Source organism: Taudactylus pleione, unplaced genomic scaffold, assembly GCF_031769625.1.
Source record: "Taudactylus pleione unplaced genomic scaffold, aTauple2 ptg001123l, whole genome shotgun sequence".
NCBI classification, from domain to species: Eukaryota; Metazoa; Chordata; class Amphibia; order Anura; family Myobatrachidae; genus Taudactylus; species Taudactylus pleione.
This window is the reverse complement of record NW_028285524.1, coordinates 225,957-240,998: the sequence shown is the minus strand read 5'-3', so window position 1 is coordinate 240,998 and position 15,042 is coordinate 225,957. Positions and strand designations below refer to the sequence as shown.

General features: G+C 46.1%; 1 protein-coding gene across 3 annotated transcripts; it reads right to left on the bottom strand.

Annotated features, from left to right (window-relative positions):
* Nucleotides 1–3,678: 3,678 nt before the first annotated feature.
* Nucleotides 3,679–14,112, bottom strand: LOC148453618 (ciliary microtubule-associated protein 2-like). Of its 3 annotated transcripts, XM_088461898.1 has the most exons (7): nt 14,028–14,112; nt 13,172–13,384; nt 5,384–5,471; nt 4,725–4,888; nt 4,530–4,652; nt 3,827–3,962; nt 3,679–3,760 (listed from the first exon to the last, which is right to left on the bottom strand). In XM_088461898.1, the coding sequence occupies exons 4-6, from the start codon at nt 4,812–4,814 to the stop codon at nt 3,849–3,851; spliced, it is 327 nt and encodes a 108-aa protein (XP_088318024.1). In that variant the 5' UTR covers nt 4,815–4,888; nt 5,384–5,471; nt 13,172–13,384; nt 14,028–14,112; the 3' UTR covers nt 3,679–3,760; nt 3,827–3,848. The 3 variants fall into 3 exon arrangements, with proteins under 3 accessions (XP_088318024.1, XP_088318026.1, XP_088318025.1); XM_088461900.1 differs by lacking the exon at nt 14,028–14,112 and having other exon boundaries at nt 4,730–4,888; nt 13,172–13,408; XM_088461899.1 differs by lacking the exon at nt 14,028–14,112 and having other exon boundaries at nt 4,725–4,834; nt 13,172–13,408.
* Between the last annotated feature and the right edge of the window lie 930 nt (nt 14,113–15,042).

The following is a 15,042-nucleotide window of genomic DNA, read 5'->3' as shown; positions in this document are numbered from 1 at the left end:
CGATCGGCAAGCCGAAACTGCTGCTGCTGAAATCCTGGAAGTAAGCAGGCTAACATCCAACGCTGCTTCGCTAATATAAGTAGCAGAATCACGGATACTACCAGCACCGTCTGCTCCTCAGAAGCATCAGAGGAGAATGACGATTAAAAAGCATCAGCCCATTTTTCCATGGCCCAAGCCACCCAACAGACCGCCATGAGCAGTCTGGCGGATCCCCCGGCCAAAGAGTAAATGGATGTTAAGTAAATCTCTACCTTGCGGTCCGAAACGTCCTTAAATGAGGACATAGACGGCATGGGTAAGATTGCACTCTTAATCAGGCGTGTCACATGGGAATCCACCTGAGGAGGGGTGTCCCACTTAGTGAAGTAATCCTCTGCAAAGGGATAAGAATATGAGTCTCTTTTGGGGCTGAAACATTCTGCCTGGGAATTTCCACGCTTCCTCCATATGGTCCACCAGCTGACCAGAGAGGAAAAACTGACGCCTTACCTTTTAAAGTATGCGTAAGACGATGCAGTCTCAGGGAGACAGTCATCCTCCATAACCCTGCGGAAAGCTTTAATTAGCCCGGATACATAAATCCTGCACTTATACTCAACCGCTTAAGTGGGTCGTTCCGAGTCAGACTCCGGGAGCTCCCCTTCATCTGACATCATCATCGTCATAATGTGGTAACAGTGGCGCTACTAATGGTCTCTCAGCAGGCCGTAGAGCGGGCACCTGCAAAACGTCCGTTAAGTTCTGTACTGTGGCGGACCGAGGGCCTGATTCAGAGACGGATGCTCTGAAAGAGCGCTCGCTCTGATTCAGGGCGTTTTTTTTTTTGTGCGGCCTCCAGGCAACTCGCATAGCTGTGGGTGACCACCCACAGCTATTGCGACCGGCCAGGCCATCGCGACCATCGGGGCTTGTGGTAGGGTCTTGTGGACGCAAGCCTCAGAGAGCTTCCGGCTCTAATAGAGCCGGAAGCTCTCCCACTGACATCACTGGTGATGTCAGTGGGGCCACCCACAAACGGCAGGCGTTCGCTTGGGAACGCCTCAGTTTGTGAAGCCACCCCCCCGCCACGCCTCCAAAATGGTGCGAGCTGTCGATCAAAATTGATAGCCGCCCCGTTTTGGTGCAAGACCCGGAGCAACGGAGCGCCCGTCGCTAGCCGGGTCTCACGCGTGCGCACGTCAGAGCCGGCGCTTGCGAGCGGGTCTGAATCAGGTCCAGAGTGCTCACCCAGGCAGGTTCCTCTTGGGACAGCCTCTGAGGAGGAGGACCCTGTGCCACCATCAACTGCCCCGGTGCCCCAAGTACAGGGGAAGGGACTGCCGCCTGATGCGTGAACCCCAATTGATGGAACGCAAGAGGAGCGGACAATCGCCCTACCAAGGCTTTAACAGCTAGTTTAAGCGCCGCCCAAGGAGGCTCCTGGGACGTGCTGGCCACTACAGGGGTGACAGGCAGGGACAAACAAGTGCTGCATATCCCATCCTGCGGAAACTCTCCCTCCCCCACACGTTACACCTGGAACAGTGAACCGGGGGTAGCACTATGTGCGGAATCCTCACTACCAGATATGTTAGTATATGACCCCTTACAGTAAGTAAAACACTACCCACTGTGAGGTTTAATATCCACCCTGACAGTAGTGTGCACCAATTAGGGTAGAACAGAGCAGAAAACAGGGACAGTAAAAATGGATGACAGAAGAAAATATACAGCTTTGCTAGCATAAAGTCACATACTGTGCAGAAATAAATGCCTGCACTAACAGCGCTATCATCAACCACTCAGATGCTAAGTCTGAAGTGGGAATAGCGCTACCTGACCAAACATTAAGCTGTAGGAGAGGTAGGATGGTGGGGGACCCAGGCTCCACATTCCTACTCAGCGTTGCTGTGCATCCAAGATGGCCACCGTGCGTTCTGTAGGCGGAGCCGTGGGGAAGGATCCCAAGCACCAGCGCGCCAAGCCTCAGTAGAAAGGCAGCTGGTGCAGTGAGAGAGGGGTCTTTCCCATAGTCTAAAACCGGAAAAGCACCCTCTCTGGCAGGCCATTAACCCTCAGGATGCTGGAGCGCTTCCTTAATGCTCCAGCCCCATATCCCTGGTGGTCTAGTGGTAGCGCAGGATGAGTACCTGGCTCCACTAACTGCACCCCTCAGGTAGCCCCCAGCCCTGAGGACACTGGACTGTGCCACAGTGGGCTCCGTCCGCAGACGCCCCCTGTGCTTACCTTGTTGCTCCCTGTGCACCTGACCACAGTCCTGCTAGCTGGGACCCCCAGAAAAGCCTGCAGAGTTCCCTGGTTCAGTACCGGTGGCTCAGCGCCAGCAGGGGTGTAGGTGGGGTAGTGGGGGCTTCCGCTGGACTGTCCCCACTAGCCGCACTTGCAGTCTTCTTAACTTCGGGGCTGTTTTTGCCAGCAGCCCCCATGCAGTGACCCGACTATGGCCGGGTACCAACTGAAACTGAGGTGCCTTGGCCTGGGGGCGGGGTTATAGGAGGGGGGCCCAGTGCATGCTGGGAGCACAAAGTTAACTGTGTGGTGCCCGATGGCCAAGCCAGGACTATAACCCAAGGTAACCCTGTGGATACCCTATGGAGCCTGCTGCATAAATATATTTTAAATAAACAAATTGAAATGTTTTCTGTATTAGTTCCCTAATCGTAAACAATTATAGACATTCCACCCATAACTGCACCAAGTGGGACAATAATAACACCAATTTGACCTACAATGTTACAAGTTTCTCCAGATAAAGTTGGCCAAATCTGGCAATTTCCACATACAATTTATTCATTTACCACCCCTGCAGTGTCTTTGATCAAGAGGTCATAAAATCTTGTGGGTGGCTGTATTTTATTGTACTGTATTGTATAGGGTGCAGTTATTCAACCTCACCTCCTGATGGTCAGATCTGCCTTATTCAGAGATGTACGCAAACCCAATGGTGTGAGATCTGTGCATGTGCAGATCTCGTTCTGAGAGATCGCTAGCAGTGCCCCCTAAGCCACAACATGAATGACAAGCTGCGGCAGTTTGGGGACTGGGTGGTCTTGAAAACAGATGTGTCGGCCCCATTTTTGAGGCACGCCGTGGCCAGTGTCTGCGTCTTGCAACACAGGGTTACTCAGATGGCAGATGTTCCCACAGAGTGAGCCGATGCTGCACCCCTCGGATCTGCAATGCATACAGTAGGCGTCATTTTAAACTAGACGCCACCTGTGGCATAAGCATATTATTGCACAGCCGCTGCATGCAGAGTCGCAGTCTGTGCATTATCACCCATCTCTGATCAGGCCCAGAGTCTTCTGGATTTCCAAGTTGGCCACAGAACAGAGAAGATTGCTTTTTCTTATTTTTTTAAACAAGGGAATATTGTGATCATTACATGGTAGCCATAAATCACAAACAATACTTAAAGAGAAGTATACCATTTATATAATAATTGAAAATAAAAAAGTACAGGCATATACTATTGTATACCTCCTGTACCGTTCGTCATATACTGGTTCCCTAATTTCTTATATTCAGTTTTATACATGTACATACTATATGTGGTCAGCATCTTCCATTCAATGACCTCTAATGGAAGCGTTCCACTTTGTAGCATACTTACAGGTGTAGCAAAGTGTCCGTACAGGATGTGCTGTGATCTTGGCCCGGTGAATAGGTCATAAGGTCCTCTTTTACCCACAACGTGCTTCAAGGTTTCATCTATGGAGCATTTTAGGTTGTAGGTTCCTGGTCCCGGCACACATTCCTGAAATATGAGCAGTGCATTAGGAAAGCAATGACACACGGCCCCTCTCATCCCATAATCACTTACATTGCTGCTTGCTGAGCCACATTTAGTCGTTTCGCTGTCCATTATACCCTTGGAGCTGGCAGACTCTGAAGCCCTCTCTTCTATGAGTGTGTGGATTCCCTGCTTTGCCGTAAGTTCCAGGTCCTGGGGTACAATTCTGTGTGGAGGACAGAAACAGGAATCATGAACAAAATAGATCACATAGCAAACATTCATCTGCATGTGACATCATTCACACACTGCCAGGAAGGGGGTACAGAACTGATTCAGGTGTCTATTTATTAAGATGAGAAAAGTCCTTTCTCTGGTGTTTTCACCAAAGGGCTTTTCTGTGCTTTTATTACATTATTAACAGATTAGCACCAGTGAAATCAGTTTGTGAGGCTTACCCCCGCCCCTATAAATCTCTATGGAGATGGCAGCTTACTGTAATTTATTCAGATTGCGTTACACTGTACCCGACAACGGGGACATGCAAAAATGGAAATACTTTGCTTCGCCAGCATCGGGTCAAGCTACCGTGTAAAACAGAGGGGGCGCTGCCAGGGCATGCTTATATTACTGTGACCGTTCGCCGGCAGCACTAGGCTGGGAATTGGTTAATCGGTCCCATAAATGCACAGTGTGTACCTAGAACTAGCCTACAGTTTGGCTGACCCACAATGTGTAGAGGATCATTGTGCATATTCCTAGAACTCCTCTATCACTGTTTAACATGCTCTACCTTTAATTCGTCCTTGAATCGCACATCTTTAGTGTTACACAGTCCTCGCACGCTGGCAGGTTTCTTTTCCATTAGCTCCAGAAATGACTTTATGTTGTATCGACCCGGCCCCATGTTTTGCTTCTAAAGTAATCAAGCATACAAACGTTTCAGAAAATTGATTCATGTTTCCCAGAGTGTAAATTACAGCTTCACCTCACCAGCAAACGGTTCCTCTCCCATGTTTCCTTGTACAGGACATGTGGCATCACAGTCAGCCGTTCTGTTTCTTCTGCTCTTTTCCATCCAGGCGTAGATGCAACTCGCTCCAGAACGAAAGGATTATAGGGATTATAGGTTCCAGGCCCTAAACGTCTTGCCTGGATTAAATCACAGTCTTTTTACAGATACAATTTATGTCCAACATTCACATTCTTACTTAAAAATAAGAAAAAACGTGAAAAATGTTTTCTTTCTCAAGAAAAACATATAGAGAAAACCAGTCTTACCCTATAAAATACAGCCCTGCAATCAACAGAGGCTTAGGTAGATGAGGGACAGAGGGGGTAAGTGGTGTCCTGTGACCTCTAAAAGGACATTATTGTTATTCGGATGTAGCCTTGAACTGTACATCTTTCATAAACTTTCTTGAATCTAAAATCAACTTCATCAACTAGATCTTATTTAATAACATGGTGCAATGAGCATGAACTGTTTCAATCCACAGCAACCAACCAGATATCACTTTACAGGACTCTAGAGACACAAATTAATTTATGTAGTTGCCATTGGCTACTGCATGTTCCCCTCCTAATATTTTATGAAATATGTTCTTTAGAGTTTCTTAGCCAGTGGTGTATCATATATGTACTCACTGTCTCTGAAGTTGCCCTCTTGCAGTAAGGTACTTGTGTGTAGGAACCAGGTTTCTTAAATTCAGGATAAACCGCAGATACATCAAATCTATGGGATAAGATAGAAAATCTAAATGTAACTATTTATGTAAAAAAATTTATTTGTTGTTCACTCATTGGTTCGTGGCTAAAAAGTGTGTAAACATTAAAGAACAGTGGGGCCTGATTCACTACGGATAACTATTGCAATCGCGGCTGCGATTACGCACACAGGTGTGCTGAAACAATATGCTAATGAATGCTATCGCAATGCCGTCGCACAGCCAACATAAAGACGCCCACTACCGCTATGTCACATCCGTAATACCTTGCAGTGCTGTGTATACATCGGGAACAGCGAGTAACATCGGCCCCTCACGCACAATTACAGCAGGTATGACCTTACTCATAAATTGCTCGTTGCACGCAGTGAGTACTCAAGCTGTGTATGCCGTCGCAGTGGACAATTTATGCACGTCCATGCAACGGCGTTCAAACGGACAGGCACGCCAACGTTTCCCCAGCCACTCCTCCATCACCACCCCCAAACACCCTCCTGTCCTTCAGTCTGTGATGGCTTTGTATCGATCGCAATGCTAACTCACGTACGCGCACTGCAATGCATACGAAGTACGTACCATCGGCCGATTTGCGATCCGTAATGAATCAGGCCCAGTGACCGCAAACCATGACTGATTCTACATAAGTAACTAATTGCTTCCTGACCATATGATAGAGGTTCCCAAACTCCGCCATACAGTCCATGTTTTAAGGATATCCATGCTTGAGCACAGGTGATCTACCGTATATACTCGAGTATAAGCCGAGTTTTTCAGCACAAAAAATGTGCTGAAAAAGTACCCCCTCGGCTTATACCCGAGTCAAGTGTAGCGCTGACCGGACGGAGTTCGGTCAGCGCTACACACTGCCAAACACACAGCCGCCGGAGCCGGCTGCTGCGTGTTTGGTGTAATCAGCAGCGGCTGAGAGTCTGTCAGACTCTCAGCGGCTGCTGCTGCTCCCACTGCGGGAGCCATCTTCCGGCTCCCGCAGTGGGTGATGGGAGACAAGTCGTCATGACGACGTCTCTCCCATGAAAGCGGCCGGAGGAGCGGACAGCGGCGGGACCAGGAGCGGGATTTTCAGGTAAGTGTTTTTTTTTTTTTATTCTTGTTAAGTCTCTCTCTACTGCGGGGGGGGGGGGGGAACTGTATAAATCACCGGGACTCTTGGAAATGGTTGCACCAGTTGTTTAGCAGATTAGAACTTAGATGCTGATTAAGTACCGCCGTGTGTAAAGTGGAATCCAGTTCCGACTTATATATTAAAGTAGGGTCATATGTTAATTTTTCATATACTGCAGTGTCCAAAAGTTGATTATCTAATTCCTGTTTGTACTGGAGAATATTTTGAATATTCAGGATTGAGGATGTTCATGGACACCATTGTTAATACACCGCTATTTAAGGTAAGCTTCCTTATTTGTCACACTTTTGCACCCTGATGACAAGACCGCCCAGGTCTTGAAACGTTGGCGAATAAAGTCACTTTTCTTCATTTATAAAGACCGTGGAGTGCCGCCTGTAGCTGTTTTCTGACAGACATCGCATTTTTACATACATATATATATATATATATATATATATATATATATATATATATATATATATATATATACACACACTGTACAAAAAAAATAGGCAGCACTCGGAGACTGGATAAGACTCGTGAAACCCTCAGCCGAGGGACTTTTAATCAATCATAGGTCGACGTTTCGGGGTCTTGCACCCCTTCCTCAGGACAGCAGAATAACACAATTCAAACAAACAGACATATTTATATCATAACTACTCACCACTAAACAGGCGCCATGCACACCTGAGCTCCGTCCAGCAGCCGCACTTCCGGTCGCGGCAAGTCCGCAAAAACCGGAAGTGACAATTAGATATCAGGTCTAAAAAATTTGAGAGGAGAGGGTATCCGGTGGAAGAATTGATTAAGGCTAGACAAAAAGCATTGTCTGAGTAGGGAAGAGTTATTGAGAATTGATCCTAAGGACAAAAAGCTAAATCAGCTACCATGGGTCCATGAATACGATGTTAAGAGCAAATATACCAACAAAAGAGCTAAGAAGTTATGGCCCATTATTACATCTGATCCAGAGCTAAAGTGTTTGCACAATACTAAACTATTACCTAGCTATACCAGAGGGAGAAATATCAAAGATCTGGTGGTTAAAACTGATGTGACAAATTTTTTAAAACCTATGCCTAAGCCCAATTTCTTGACACGTAAAGATGGATGTTTTAAGTGCCTAGGGTGCACGACGTGTTCATATCTTGAGACCGGGGATACCATACTCCATCCATACTCGGGGAAAAGATATAAAATTAAGTGGCCTTTGACATGTACCTCTAGATTCATCATCTATGTTATTATATGCCCATGTGGCCTATATTACATAGGCAAAACTGAATGCCAATTTAAAATCAGAATGGCTCAACATAGATCGGCAATTAGAACAGCTATCTCCACTAATGGTAGTGAACAACCGGTAGCACGCCACTTTGCGCATAACAAACACAGTATAGCGACCCTCAGATATAAGATTATTGACCATGTACCCTTGTCACTAAGGGGTGGTGATAGAGGAAGGAAACTCCTGCAATTGGAGACACAGTGGATCTGTAGATTGGATACTCTTTTTCCTCGAGGGTTAAATGACTCTTTGGGTCTTATTAATTTCTTATAAATTTGTGTAATTTTGGATGGCTTTATATGCCAATGTTGTGGATCTTCTATGACATGAATATGTTCATTAAGGATTGTATATGCATTTAAATTTGGTAGTAGTGGTGTTTTTTTGCCCACTAGATGGCTCCATTTCTCCATTATGTAGTATTGATTTTTTACTTGTCATATTGATGACAATAAGAGGCAATGTCATTAGTGGCAAAATGTTTTTTATAGTGTTACTAATGCATTTTTTATCTTTAGTTATATGTCCACGTTAGAATATGTGTATTTTATTTGAGTATTTATATGTATGTGTATTCACTTTACACTTTTTGTAAGTATCACTTTTTATACACAACAAAGTTTGTATAATCCTTTCTGTGCATGATATTTGTACGCAGATCTTATGTTTTTTACACAGTGTACATGTGCTGAGATATATACACTTTATGGATCTATTGCATTATGATAATGACTAAGTTTGTTCACGATCGCACTGTGTATGTTATTGCAGGTTGCCATGGCGCTGGGTCCCGCCCGGGTGACGTCACTTCCGGTTTTTGCGGACTTGCCGCGACCGGAAGTGCGGCTGCTGGACGGAGCTCAGGTGTGCATGGCGCCTGTTTAGTGGTGAGTAGTTATGATATAAATATGTCTGTTTGTTTGTATTGTGTTATTCTGCTGTCCTGAGGAAGGGGTGCAAGACTCCGAAAGGTCGACCTATGATTGATTAAAAGTCCCTCGGCTGAGGGTTTCACGAGTCTTATCCAGTCTCCGAGTGCTGCCTATTTTTTTGTACAGTGTGTATTGGGGGTGCTGTCCTCCTAATAAGGAAGGCACCGGAGCAAGGTGTGGGCTGTTTGTCCAAGTTACACTGCGTGAAGGAGTGCCGGAGTTGTTGCTTATATATATCTATACACACACACACACACACACACACACACACGTATAATACGAGGGCAAATAGCACCCTGCCCTCCAGGAGGGCAAAAAGCGCCCTGCCCTCACAGCCTGCGGGTGCCGTCTTCACCCGCGGGACGCAGTGTCCCGCAGGGGGAGAAATGTGCGGTGACCCAGTCACCGCCGGAGAATAGACGCCGGGTAGCATCTATTCTCCCTCTCTGCAGCGCTTGGGGGCTGCCCGGCGTGTCCGTAAGTGCCGGGCACGCCCCCAAGTATGACGAAAAGGGGACGCGTCTTATACACACACCCCCTTTTTGGGCGCGCGCACAACGTTGCCCTCTCTAGCTCCGGCACCCTGCCTGCCGCCGGAGCTAGAGTGAACACTAGGACACTAATATATATATATATATATATATATATATATATACACACACACCCACACAGGACACTATAGAATTATATATATTTCTGCTGGTGCCTACCTGGTGCTGCAGTACTGTACAATAATATTGGGCAGTTTGCTGCTGGGCGCTGGCAGCCTGGCTCAGTGCTGCATTACATCTGCTGCCTGGTCTGAAGTCTGAGGCTGACGGCGCAGGGGCTAGAGACAGAGCAAAGGCTCCGTCAGCCATTTTTTTTTTTTAACTCCATCAAGCATCCAGCTGCCTGATCGCATGGAGGGGGATCAGATATTGAAGGGCGGGCTGAGTGTGAACTGACCTGGCGTCCCGGCAGCCCAATCCACCCCCATCCACCCCCGGAATCAGTCCAGGAGGGGCGCAAACATAGCACCAGGACTCAGGGAACATTGAAGACTGGAGGCGGAGCAGCAGACTGGGCCGGCCAATGACATCGTCGGCACAGGACCCAGGCAGCTGCCGCAGCCTCTAGCATTGTGAGCCATATTCAAGTAGAGGTGTAGTTTTCACCTGTCCGACTGTTCGCTTCATTCGCCTGTTTCAGAGGCGAATTTATTCCATGCTCGTCCCCGCTTTTCGCCTAATTCAATTGCAAGACAGGCGAAAACGGAAATAGGCGACTGCGGAACAGGCGAAAAATACTGAAAGAATTGGGGAAATGAGTCTGTACCCCAGAAAAATATATATTAACCTAGGGAATCAATATAAATGTGTACTAATAGCCCTAATAAGACTATTTTGGGTACTTAAGTTGTGTAAATTGCTTGCTATTAGCGTCTTTGTAAAAGTGGTGAAGAATGGCATAAAGCTGTATTTTTTGGTGAAATTAAGTAAACCAGTCAAATTTGGGGTGCTTGAAAAGGGTGCTAGCATGTTTTTATGTCTCTAAAGTGAACTTTTAAAAAACGTGAAAAATCCACCTGCTGCATGCACCTGCAATCCCAAAAACCCCTGACCCATACTTGGGGACCCCCAAGAAGTCTATTTCGATACTTTTAATGTTTATCCCCCCACTTTTTAAATTCTCACCCCAAAAATGACATGTCTTTTTTGGGGTGTTCTTAGGTTTTTGTTTCTGTTTTTTTTGCAGATTTGTCCTTTGGTGGGCTGTCCCAAGGGGTCAGAGTTTTTTCACCACGTTTACACCCCAAAATAAAGATTTTGCATTTCTTTTCACCAGCTATTGATTGGAGAATCATTTTTGGAGAATTGTTTCCACTTAGGCGAAATTGTCCTGGAATTGAATTTGGCGAATTTTTTTTTAGGCAAATTTTTCACAAAAAAACAGGTGAATAGGGCTTTTCGCCTCTAATTGAATTCCCCTCTATGTGTGTCTGTTTAGTTTGTCTTCTCCGCGGTTGGGTGGGAGGGAGCGGGTGTAATGGGCGCCGCCACTGGGATTCACCGGGTCTCAGCCTGCAATAGTGGCTTCTAAGAGAGGGAAGGCAATGCCCTCTCTCCAAGACAGCCTCAGCGGGCCGCCCATCAGGTCCCGACGCTCTTAGGCAGCTGCCTAAAGCTGCCTAATGGAAGCGCCGGCCCTGGAAGTGTCAGCTTATAAAACCTGCCACTACGTAAATAAAGCCCCTATAGTGCGAAGTTAGACTTCAGCTGGAGACTATGGTGTATCCCTTCATGAGTGTTGGTGCAGTATTATATACATCAATTACCAGACCATATTTCAGTTTTTCGGTTATTCCAAAAAAATATATTTTTTAAAATGCTTTTTGTGCCCTGTTGTATGACACCTGACAGGAAGATCTCAACAGAAGGACAGCACTAGAGCATTTCATGGTAAAAAAATATTTTTCTAAGTTGGTTTAATTTCACTTTATTTTTCTATAAACATTTAGTTCTAATTTTAAGTTGCATAACATATCTGCAACTGCACGTTTAAATGTATTAACATGGGTGGGAGCTTTCATACTGCTAATCCTGCCACTAGCTAAAATACACTATAGGATTTGACGGCAGATAGGAACCACTTGGCCCATCTAGTCTGCCCATTTTATTTTGGTAAAAGAACCGTATATGATGCTTTAGAAACATAGACTCTAGGGAAATAGTGCACATTTATCAACAACATAAAAAATTATATTTCCATTTAAAATTCGATTCGCTGTTTACCAAACATGAAACTGGCATTTCACCTAAAAATTTTCAAAGTGTCTTTTCAAGGTCATCAAGGCAAATTTACATCATTATTGGTAGAGTTCAGTATAAATGGACTTTGTCATTGTGTAATGTCAAAATGCCAAACTATTGGAACAGTGTGGAGGGTCAAAGAGCCTGATTCATTACGGATTGCACAGCGAAAATATGCTAATGTTTGCAATCTCAGTGCCATCGCAGCCTAAAATAAGGATGACCACTTCTCCTTACTCACATCCATAATACTTTGCAAATCTGCATAATCATCGGTAGCAACGAGTACCATCAGACCCTCACGCACACTTGCACAAGGTCAGAATTTGCTAACCTCATCGCACGCAGTGAGATCCCAAGCTGCATATGCCATCGAAGTGGCATTTATGCACGCCACTGTAATGGCGTTCAAATGCACTGGCATGTCTGAGTTTTGCCGACCACCCCCCCAATCACCACTCCCAAACACTCACTCTGTTATAGGCCTGTGTAGTCACTGCGATCGCAGTCCGATCGCAGTGACATTTGCGCACTGCAATGCAAACGCAACAATCAGCCGTCTTCGTGCATAATCGCAGTTGCGATCAGTAACGAATCAGGCCCAAAGTGCAAATAGGGGTGTGTTTACTTAATACAGAGTATTATCCTTTATTTCTTGCGCTGCTTATACATGAATGACTTACACCAATATTGTACCGTGTAAACCTTTTTTTTATCAGGAGACATCTGGGCATTATAGAACAGTTCTCTACTTGAAAGCAACTTCTATTACTATAATTGATGCTGCTATTATTCTGGTGCCATTTCAATTATAATCTATGTGATTCCCACTGTTGTCACATTCTCATTATTGCATATATTTTGCCACATTTTGGACTCAATTACTAAACATTATTTGTCCATATTATCTATTGTAGGCATTATTATTCTTTATAAATGATTGTCTATCTCCCCTTTAAAATACCTTGGGCTCATTTCAGCCATCTACTTAACGCAGGGGTGTATCTAGGGGTCCGAGCACCCCTGGCAAAGTAAAGGACCTGCGCCCCCCCTCCCGCTCCCCTCCTTTTTATAGGAATAATTATACTTTCTAATTATAACTTAAATATTTGCAAATAAAAACAAAATTAATCAGTTTTAAAAGAACTAAAAAACTCTTTATGAAGCTATCTGGGGCTGCTATGAATAACAGGCACACAGGAAATTAACTACTGCACAAACTTCTTACCCCGTTACCCTCCTGCTCATCCCCCTTACTACACTATGGGTGGTATTCAATTGTTATAGTGCTCCCAATCTCCCGTCTAAAGTGACAGGAGATCGCAGGGCGCTTTTCAATTGTTGCAGTTTTTCGCGCTGATCGCGCCCAAAGTGTTCAGGTTTAGCCGTGTAAAGCAGCTTCCCCCGACCAAAGTGCTGGGCGCGACCGCGAAAAGTGATGTTTGGGTGCCCAAACAGGTCACTTTTCGCACATTTCAGCTCGCAACCCGCTGGGGCTGCGAGGGGCGTAACAATTGAATACCGCCCTATAAGGACAAAGCTATCATTGGCTACCCACTCCACTTACTTGGGTTGCAGATTGCTGGCAGGTCTCTGGTGGGCTGGAAGACTGCTGGGCCCTGTCACTGGTAAGCAGGCTGCTGGGCTCCCTGGCTGGTGCTGGCTGCTGGGCTCCCTGGCTGGCAGGTTGCTTGTCTAACCAGATGCAGCATGCAGACTCAGCATAGGGAAGTAGAATCCATGTGCAGGTGGAACGCATAATTCCTTTCTACTTCCCTTCCTGTGTACACACAGCACAAGTCCACTCACCACTATACAGGCAATCATTTGTCCAGTAGCCTGTCATTTAAAGTTTGTCCCACCCCCACCATTGGACCTTATCCAATCAGCGTGGGGTGTAGTGGACGGGTGACAGAGAGGACAGAGACAGAGACAACTTCAAGTACTGTATGTAATTTATGTGTTTAACACTTTGCTGCCAGCCAATTTTATGCGTTGGGGAGGAGGATTTGTGCTATAGAAGCTGCTGCCTGTGACTAAGAGCAGACGCTGCCTCTTGCCTGTCTGCTCTAAATCAGTGATCCCCGCAGCAGCAGTACACACACGATACACAGAGCAGTCAGGGAGGAGGGAGGACGGGCTTAGGCTGCTCAGCTCCAGGACAGCGTGTCCTGTCATGCTGCAGCTACATTGTTTCACATACATGATAGAAGAACTAACCAGCCAGCTGCTGTGTGTGTGTGATAGCGCTGGATGTAGATACGCCCCTGACTTAACGATACATTAAAGAAAGTTAGGCTGTAACATTATAGACCTTCTCATACACCAAGGTGTGCTGTTATGTCTCTGTTTGCTTTAGTTTCCCACTGTCCCAAAAGCATTATATTCCCGCAGCCTGTGCGTCCTGGGCTGGACATTTGTACCTGGCCTCCTGGCTGCCGAAGGGAGCTCCACTAAACTTCTTCTTCTCCGCCATACCTGCGCCTGGTCACCATAACAACGGAGACGCCTGTCTCCTTCCCTGCTACTACCGCATCACGTGATGACACTCACTAGCCAATCAGAGCACTGGCACAGTGGTGTGACGTCAGATGCCATGCAGCGTCCTGTGTGTGTTAGCGCCTGTCTCCTCATAACCTGCAGATGATGTCTCCTCCTGCCCTGGCTAGTGGCTACCTGTCAGTGCATTTTACTGTGATTGCTCTACAGAGAATATGAACTGCTTTATGTACCTTCCCACAAATACTGAGCCGGCCCTAGGCATACTAAGCAAATGCCTAGGGCGACTGAAACGCCTTGGGGCGGGGAGGCATTCCAGGGCTCTGATGCTGCCCCCACACCCTTCGCGACGCTGCCTCACCCCCTCCCCTCCCGTTGCAGCTCCGATCGGGCACTACAGTACGGTAGTCAGCCAGTCAGGTGACTGACTGTGAGCCAGGTCAGAAGAATGAGCGTCTGCATAGAAGCTCATTCTGGCTATTGGCTGCAGTAGGAGAGAAGATGGCCGCGGAGGGTATGCTGCGCATGCCCAGTCACGGCCACTCTTCCCATGTGCCTTTGCGGAGCAGAGCCATGTGTGACCTCACGGCTCTGCTCCCAGACTAACCGCCGGCGCTCCACCCGCATTGCCCAGCGCCCAGCCCTTGCCCAGCAGCATTACCTGCATCAAAAAGTAAGTGTAACCTGCGTAGGCAGGCAATGTTGGCAGAGAGGGGGGCTGAGCTGTCATATATATATATATATATATATATATATATATATATATCCCCCAAAAAAACAACAATGTCATAGATATGTGTGTGTGTATTTATATCTATCTATATATATATAGATAGATATACATACACACACACAAACATATCTATGATATCTTTGTTTTTTTGGGGATATATATAGATATATATCTATAGATATTTATAATATATATATATGTTGACA

Bases quoted from the DNA above. Each gene is read 5' to 3' on its own strand.
- LOC148453618 (XM_088461898.1), bottom strand. From the start codon at position 4,814: ATGGAAAAGAGCAGAAGAAACAGAACGGCTGACTGTGATGCCACATGT. The intron at 4,653-4,724 runs GTGAAGCTGTAA...TGATTACTTTAG, and splicing joins AGGAACCGTTTGCTGGTGAG to AAGCAAAACATGGGGCCGGG. The intron at 3,963-4,529 runs GTAGAGCATGTT...TCCTCCACACAG, and splicing joins GATTCAAGGACGAATTAAAG to AATTGTACCCCAGGACCTGG.